Source organism: Lolium rigidum, chromosome 1 (assembly GCF_022539505.1).
Source record: "Lolium rigidum isolate FL_2022 chromosome 1, APGP_CSIRO_Lrig_0.1, whole genome shotgun sequence".
NCBI classification, from domain to species: Eukaryota; Viridiplantae; Streptophyta; class Magnoliopsida; order Poales; family Poaceae; genus Lolium; species Lolium rigidum.
The window spans coordinates 117,795,174-117,803,193 of record NC_061508.1 but is presented as its reverse complement, the minus strand read 5'-3'; the positions used below and the strand labels follow the sequence as shown (position 1 = coordinate 117,803,193).

General features: G+C 42.9%; 1 protein-coding gene across 1 annotated transcript; it reads right to left on the bottom strand.

The window, feature by feature from the left end:
* On the bottom strand, positions 1-2,628 carry LOC124662199 (protein BOBBER 1-like). The gene is made up of 6 exons (XM_047200094.1): positions 2,033-2,628; positions 886-1,058; positions 752-800; positions 490-656; positions 317-400; positions 1-227 (listed from the first exon to the last, which is right to left on the bottom strand). The coding sequence occupies exons 1-6, from the start codon at positions 2,460-2,462 to the stop codon at positions 189-191; spliced, it is 942 nt and encodes a 313-aa protein (XP_047056050.1). The 5' UTR covers positions 2,463-2,628; the 3' UTR covers positions 1-188.
* Positions 2,629-8,020: the final 5,392 nt, after the last annotated feature.

Genomic DNA, 8,020 nt, shown 5'->3' with positions numbered 1-8,020 from the left:
TGAAACGAAACGCAGACCTCATATAATTGGCTCAAAGAAACATAGTTCAGTTATATATTTCCATAACACCGCAAAAACTGTGTCCATCATAAGCACAAACAGACACTAAACAGAAGACACCCAAACTGCAGTATACTAAGTAGAAGTGATTTCTCCATCCAACATCAACACCTTCGGTCCAACCAATCTCAAGCTATCTTGGCCCTCGAGAAGTCCATCTCCGGGTGCTGCAATGAAAGTAAGTTCAATCAGAGACACCAGGGTAAATGGGAACGCAAGCTATGCCTATGGTAGAGGATGAACTGCTACTACTTACCTGAGCCATGAATTTCTTGAGCATATCATCCTTCTGCATTTCGTCACTTGTTGGGAGACCCATCTGCTTCTGACGTTGGTCAAACTGCGAAGCAGAGAGAGGAAGTTGATTAGAGTCTGAAGAAATTGTAAGGATTGTGTAGTCTTACGAATCAGATTGCGCATATCGCTTACCATCATCTTCTCCACGGTTTGTCTAGTCTCAGGATCCAAGTCAGAAAGCTTGCTGCTCTCTGGTTCCACCTTTTGGGTATCGACTTCAGGGTCACCCTTGATCACAGATTTCCACCACTCCATTTGATTATGCTTTGTCAGCAATATAGACAGATATTTTCCATCCTCTGAAGAAATTATCACAAGGAAATAATGTTTTTATCAACAAGGGGCTTAAGGTGGGACACTTCACAAAATGTACTAATTGGTTTGTTATTTATACCTATGCTCCAGAAGCAATCGTCAACTTTAACTGGTTTGTGAAGGTCACCCTGGTAACAAAGCAATACAACCCATCAGCAAAAAGATTTCACGCATAAGTATACGACAAATTGCTCTATAGTTGCTACTACTTACATCAATGATTGGAGGCTGGCCCTTCAACCCAACCTTCAGATGATCCTTCTTAATCTCACAGACAACAAACCTTGACTTTGTTCCTTCAGGAACAGGAACAGAGAGGTTAACCTCTGGCAACTGCTGAGTCCAGGAATACTTCTCCAGATCAAGCCCATTGCCAGCATTTGGTTCTGCAAGACCAATGAGAACCATTAGTTAATATATCTCAAAGTAAATAATTAAAATAGAGTAATAGCTGGAGTCTGGAACCATCAGTTAATTTTGAAGTACAAAACTGAAACAGAGTGAAAACTGGAGTCTGGAGCAGGGGTTTTCATGAGCACATGAAAGGAGAAATTACAAATAATACCTACTACATTTAGCAAGTCAAGAGCAACATGGTATGGCATAGACCCAAGTATGCGCAACTGAAACAATTGTTGAAAACACTATGGTTTAAGTGTTTCCAGACTGCAATGGGCTATGGAATTCTGCTGTAAATCATTACACAAACTGAGTCGGTTTTGGCCTTTAAGGGAAAAATTTGATGGATGAAACGGAACTTTATCCTAAGCACGATGAATGAGGGTAAATTTATCAAAGGAACTGAACAGGTGTAAGAAAATCCTATCCAGGATGTCATCATCAATAGATGCAACTGTGCAACAGAAACAGATGATTAGCTAGGGTAAAAGAACAATTTTATTTTGTAGCTACTATATCTTTTGGCTCCAAAACCTACTAGCACCTCAGATTTGAATCAGGCATGTGAGCAATATTCCCAAACTACAAAAATCAGGGTAGAACTTAAGTATTGCTGCTCCAGTTTATCTCAGATTCTAAATTGGAATTATAAATTGAAGCAGGCATCCAAGCACCACCTCACTCAGGTTTAGCATCAATCTGAAATTATATGCCACCTAATTACTGGGGAAAATTGAGGCTCTAATCAACGAAGCTACCACGCAACTAGTGAATAATCAGGTTTTAAAGCATATATATAGACGACCTACGATCTATAAACCCTAGACGAAGCAGAAGATACCAAAACGCTCCGAGCTAACAAGATCAACATTAATAATCGTAACATTATCAAGCACCGGAATACCAAAGCCGAGAAGCAATACTAGCAATAATCGAAGGACAACGACAAGAGGGTGCTTACTTTTCGCTTTGCTCTCCTCCTTCTCCACCTCCTTGCTGCCGTCCTTCTCCCCCGAGCTCCCTGCCCCCTTCTCTTCTGCCGCCGCTGCCTTGGCCGCCCTCTCCTTCTCGGCGGCCGCCTTCCTCTCCAACTCCTCCGCCTTCCGCTTGGCGTCCCGCGCCTTCCTCTCCTCCGCCTCCACCTGCGCCCTGCAAGCCGAGGCCATCGCGGTGACCTTGCTGACCGCGGAGGGGTCCCGGAAGAGGTCGGAGCGGCGGTGCGCGACGTCGATGGCCGCGTGGAGGAACGGGAGCGCGCCGCCCTTCCGCTCGAGCACCTTCTCGAGGACCTCTAGGTCCACGTCGACCGCCGCGGGGGCGGGGGCCGGGGCCGCTGGCTGCTGCTGTGGCGGCGACGCCTCCTCCTCCTGGATGTCCGAGATGATCGCCATAGCCGCCGCTCGCTAGGGTTTCGATTCGAGGTGTGTCGTGTCGAGATCTCAGATTGGGGCGGGTTTCTGATGCGGACGACTTGACGGCTCGACCAGGCTTTTGGGGTTCGTTTAAATTGAGACCTCTGCGGCCGCCCCCGGTTGGTCTCGAAGGTTCTTGGGGAATCCGGGCCGGAGTGGACTTGGAGTCTCGCTTCAACTAGGCTGTCTACCCGAATTCATGCTTGTATCTGTTGGGTTTCCAAAAATAAGCGAGTTTGGAACTGTCACGGCAATGTCCACGACGTGCACAAAGCTTTCTGCGAAACAAAACAAAAAAGAAGAGGCCAGTTGCCAAAAAGAAAACAGAGAGGAAACCTAATATGTGGAGGTTCGTTCACATGTACTGTACTAGGAAACGAACACTTGACCGTCATGTGGATCTAGTTGTGGTGTTCGAGTTGTCTTGTCAAATAGTATGATCTATACAACATAGACAAATTTAAAGACAGAAATCAAGTTCTTCAATACCTATTCACAGCCATATTTTTAAGATTTTTGTGTAACCTAGAAAGCAAGGTACTTTTTACAACAACAAAAAAATCGCATTCATAGAAAACATCTTTATGTACCTGTAAAAAATATTCATATTTTTTAAAAATCTTCTGAATATATAATTTTCAAAAGTATCAAGTCAGCGAGCTCACCAGAGCCCAAGGTCCATATGTCCACACTAACACCATAGTTGCATTTAGAATTGGAATTATGGTTAACTAGTAGTCTACCTTTTTTGAATCGCCCATTTTTTGGTGCTAGAGTGGCGACCTTTTCATAGCAAGATATTAAAAAGTTTAGCACAACACGATATGTGTAAGCTAAGCATAAGAGAGATGACTAGCACCTTGCGCCTACGAGACTAAACGATGGTCATTTGAGTAATACCACATCGCAGCAGGAAGATAGATGCCCAATTTAATGTCAACAACCTGCAAAAAAAAATGCCAACAAGGATGATACGTGGCAACCAATTAGGTTTGGTGCTAATGCCGCATAGTGAGAGAAGAAAACAACATTGGAGAAGAGGAGATAGGTGGGAGCCCATGCAAAGGTCAATAGCGAGAAGATCCATGGTTGATTAAAAATGGGAGAGTCTTGGGCCAAGCTCTCTCATACCATCATCACTATGGGCTTCTTTCATCTTCGACCTTTTCTTGACTTTTTTCTTTAATTTCTTATTCATTGACTTGTTGACCATGAAATGATATGGACTTTGGTTGAATTTTTCTAATCGCAATGTAAGATTGCATGAGATCCTCTCCTAGGATTTACTCATACCAACAATACTAAGAAATTTAATCGTATCCATGGACCTCTTTCGGTCCCCGTGAAAGGAATTACACGACTAAGGAGGTCTTCGGTGCATGCACACGCATGCAGATGTGTGTCCCCCTTTTGATTGCAATGAAGTTATATTAGATTGAAAATTTCAAATAAACATTATAAAGTAAGGTGCGTGGTGGCGGAGCTCCATGCAAATTGTGGGGTAAACTATTTGCAGATATTTACGTACTCATCCTAGATATGTAGGCAGGTTGGCCCCTGAAAGTTTTGTCGTTGGTTTACTTACTGAAGAGACACAAACAACATGAGTAGATGCATAAGGACCTTGGATATTTTCGTCTTGAGCTCTAACACATGCCTTGATTTGAGATTACCCGTGAAAAAATAATGAAATATGCACAAATTGAAGAAACATCAAGGACTTCAAGAGGGGCATGGACTGCTCACCCTAATTGGTGAGAGTACAATATCCTTCAATGCATTGTGGCCAAGCATATGGATTTATCACCGGACCGGCAAGAAAGGAGACCAAGAGAACTAAGGGAAGGCAAGAAATCTAGAAACATAAACAAACTTAAAACCACACATGACACTATATTTGCCAAAAGTGGCGACATCCATCCGCACGAGGGGTGAAGTGAATTCCTGATACGTCTCCGACGTATCGATAATTTCTTATGTTCCATGCCACATTATTGATGATATCTACATGTTTTATACACATTATATGTCGTATTTATGCATTTTCCGGCACTAACCTATTAACGAGATGCCGAAGAGCCAGTTGCTGTTTTCTGCTATTTTTGGTTTCAGAAATCCTACAAAGGAAATATTCTCGGAATTGGACGAAATCAACGCCCATGGTCCTATTTTTGCACGAAGCTTCCAGAAGACCGAAGGGGAAAGGAAGTGGGGCCACGAGGCGCCGACACCACGAGGCGGCGCGGCCGGCCCTTGGCCGCGCGGCCCTGGTGTGTGGGGTCCTCGTGTGGCCCCCGCGTTGCCCTTCCGCCTACTTAAAGCCTTCGTCGCGAAACCCCCGAGTACCGAGAGCCACGATACGGAAAACCTTACTGAGACGCCGCCGCCGCCAATCCCATCTCGGGGGATTCTGGAGATCGCCTCCGGCACCCTTCCGGAGAGAGGAATCATCTCCCGGAGGACTCTTCACCGCCATGGTCGCCTCCGGAGTGATGAGTGAGTAGTTCACCCCTGGACTATGGGTCCATAGCAGTAGCTAGATGGTTGTCTTCTCCTCATGTGCTTCATTGTCGGATCTTGTGAGCTGCCTAACATGATCAAGATCATCTATCTGTAATTCTTTATATTGTGTTTGTCGGAATCCGATGGATAGAGAATACTATGTTATGTTGATTATCAATCTATTACCTATGTGTTGTTTATGATCTTGCATGCTCTCCGTTATTAGTAGAGGCTCTGGCCAAGTTTTTACTCTTAACACCAAGAGGGAGTATTTATGCTCGATAGTGGGTTCATGCCTCCATTAAATCCGGGACAGGTGACGTAAAGTTCTAAGGTTGTGGATGTGCTTGTTGCCACTAGGGATAAAACATTGATGCTATGTCCGAGGATGTAGTTATTGATTACATTACGCACCATACTTAATGCAATTGTTTATTGTTTGCAACTTAATACTGGAAGGGGTTCGGATGATAACCTGAAGGTGGACTTTTTAGGCATAGATGCATGCTGGATAGCGGTCTATGTACTTTGTCGTAATGCCCAATTAAATCTCACAATACTCATTATATCATGTATGTGCATTGTCATGCTCTCTCTATTTGTCAATTGCCCGATCGTAATTTGTTCACCCAACATGCTATTTATCTTATGGGAGAGACACCTCTAGTGAACTGTGGACCCCGGTCCATTCTTTTATATCGAATACAATCTACTGCAATACTTGTTTTACTGTTTTCTGCAAACAATCATCATCCACACTATACATCTAATCCTTTGTTACAGCAAGCCGGTGAGATTGACTAACTCACTGTTTCGTTGGGGCAAAGTACTTTGGTTGTGTTGTGCAGGTTCCATGTTGGCGCCGGAATCTCTGGTGTTGCGCCGCACTACATCCCGCCGCCATCAACCTTCAACGTGCTTCTTGGCTCCTCCCTGGTTCGATAAACCTTGGTTTCTTTCTGAGGGAAAACTTGCCACCGTACGCATCACACCTTCCTCTTGGGGTTCCCAACGGACGCGTGTTGTACGCGTATCAAGCATATTTTCTGGCGCCGTTGCCGGGGAACTGAAGAAAAACTACACCACAAAGATTTCTAACTCCCACGTCAACTACACGCCAGCATATTTTCTGGCGCCGTTGCCGGGGAGATCAAGACACGCTGCAAGGGGAGTCTCCACAATCCAATCTCTTTACTTTGTTTTTGTCTTGCTTTATTTTATTTACTACTTTGTTTGCTGCACTTATATCAAAACACAAAAAAATTAGTTGCTAGCTTTACTTTATTTACTGTCTTGCACTCTATAGTGAAAACACAAAAAAAAATTAGTTACTTGCATTTACTTTATTTAGTTTGCTTTATTTACTACTGCTAAAATGAGTAATCCTGAAGTTGAAGTTCGTTCGTTTAAGCAACAAGGTGGAGAAAGTTTTTAAGATGCTTGGTATAGAATTAGTGATTCTCATCATAGGTGCACTAAGAAACACTCCACTATTATCCTACTTAGGAACTTTTATGTTGGTATATCTAGTTGGAATAGGTATGTTCTTGATACTCTTTCGGGGGTAATTTCCTAGGTACTCCTGCTTTAGAAGCTAGTTGCATCATTGAGAGTCTAGTTGGAATACCACCTGTTAATGAAACTAAAATTGAAATCTCTCTTGAGGATGTTATGAAAAAATTGGAAACCATAGAGAAAATTTTTCCAAGTATTGAAACTAAATTGGAAATGTTACTTGATAAAACTGATGAACTTGATAAATCCTTAGGAGGAATTGATGAAAGAATTAGTATCCTAGGAACTTGTGTTGTCCATGATAATCAAATCAATAGGATTGGCGAACTTGAAAAAGCTATGGGAACCTTGGGTTCAACCTTTTCATCTATAAAGTTTAGAGAAAAAGCTTATGTGGGTAAGGAGCAAAAGTTTATGCATGTCTCTAAAGTGCCTAAACCAAAAAAATATTATTATAGGCCTAAAATTGACAAAGCCCTTAGTACACCTACAGATGGGGGAGCTTATGATATCGATGCTCCATCTCTTGATAATACTTGATATACACTTTCGCGCCTAGTCGAAAGGCGTTAAAGAAAGCGCTTATGGGAGACAACCCATGTTTTTACTACAGTATTTTTGTTTTATATTTGAGTCTTGGAAGTTGTTTAATACTGTAGCAACCTCTCCTTATCTTAGTTTTGTGCATTGTTGTGCCAAGTAAAGTCGTTGATAGTAAGGTTCATACTAGATTTGGATTACTGCGCAGAAACAGATTTCTTTGCTGTCACGAATTTCGACCTGCCTGTCTGTAGGTAGCTCAGAAAAATATGCCAATTTACGTGCGTGATCCTCAGATATGTACGCAACTTTCATTCAATTTGAGAATTTTCATTTGATCAAGTCTAGTGCCTCAATAAAATCCATCTTTACGGACTGTTCTGTTTTGACAGATTCTGCCTTTTATTTTGCATTGCCTCTTTTGCTATGGTGGATGAATTTTTTTGTTCCATTAATGTCCAGTAGCTTTGTGCAATGTCCAGAAGTGTTAAAAATTATTGTGTCACCTCTGAACATGTGAATTTTTATTATGCACTAACCCTCTAATGAGTTGTTTCGAGTTTGGTGTGGAGGAAGTTTTCAAGGATCAAGAGAGGAGGATGATACAATATGATCAAGGAGAGTGAAAGCTCTAAGCTTGGGGATGCTGATACGTCTCCAACGTATCTATAATTTCCGATGTTCCATGCTTGTTTTATGACAATACCAACATGTTTTGTTCACACTTTATATCATTTTTATGCGTTTTCCGGAACTAACCTATTGACGAGATGCCGAGGGGCCGATTCTTCGTTTTCGCTGTTTTTGGTTTCGGAAATCCTAGTAACGAAATATTCTCGGAATCGGACGAAATCAACGCCCGGGTTCCTATTTTTCCGGAACCATCCGGAACACACGAGAAGGGCCGAGAGAAGGGGAGAGGACCACCGAGACCACACCCCGGCGCGGCCAAGGGGGCGCCCCTAGGGTCCGGGCAGCCC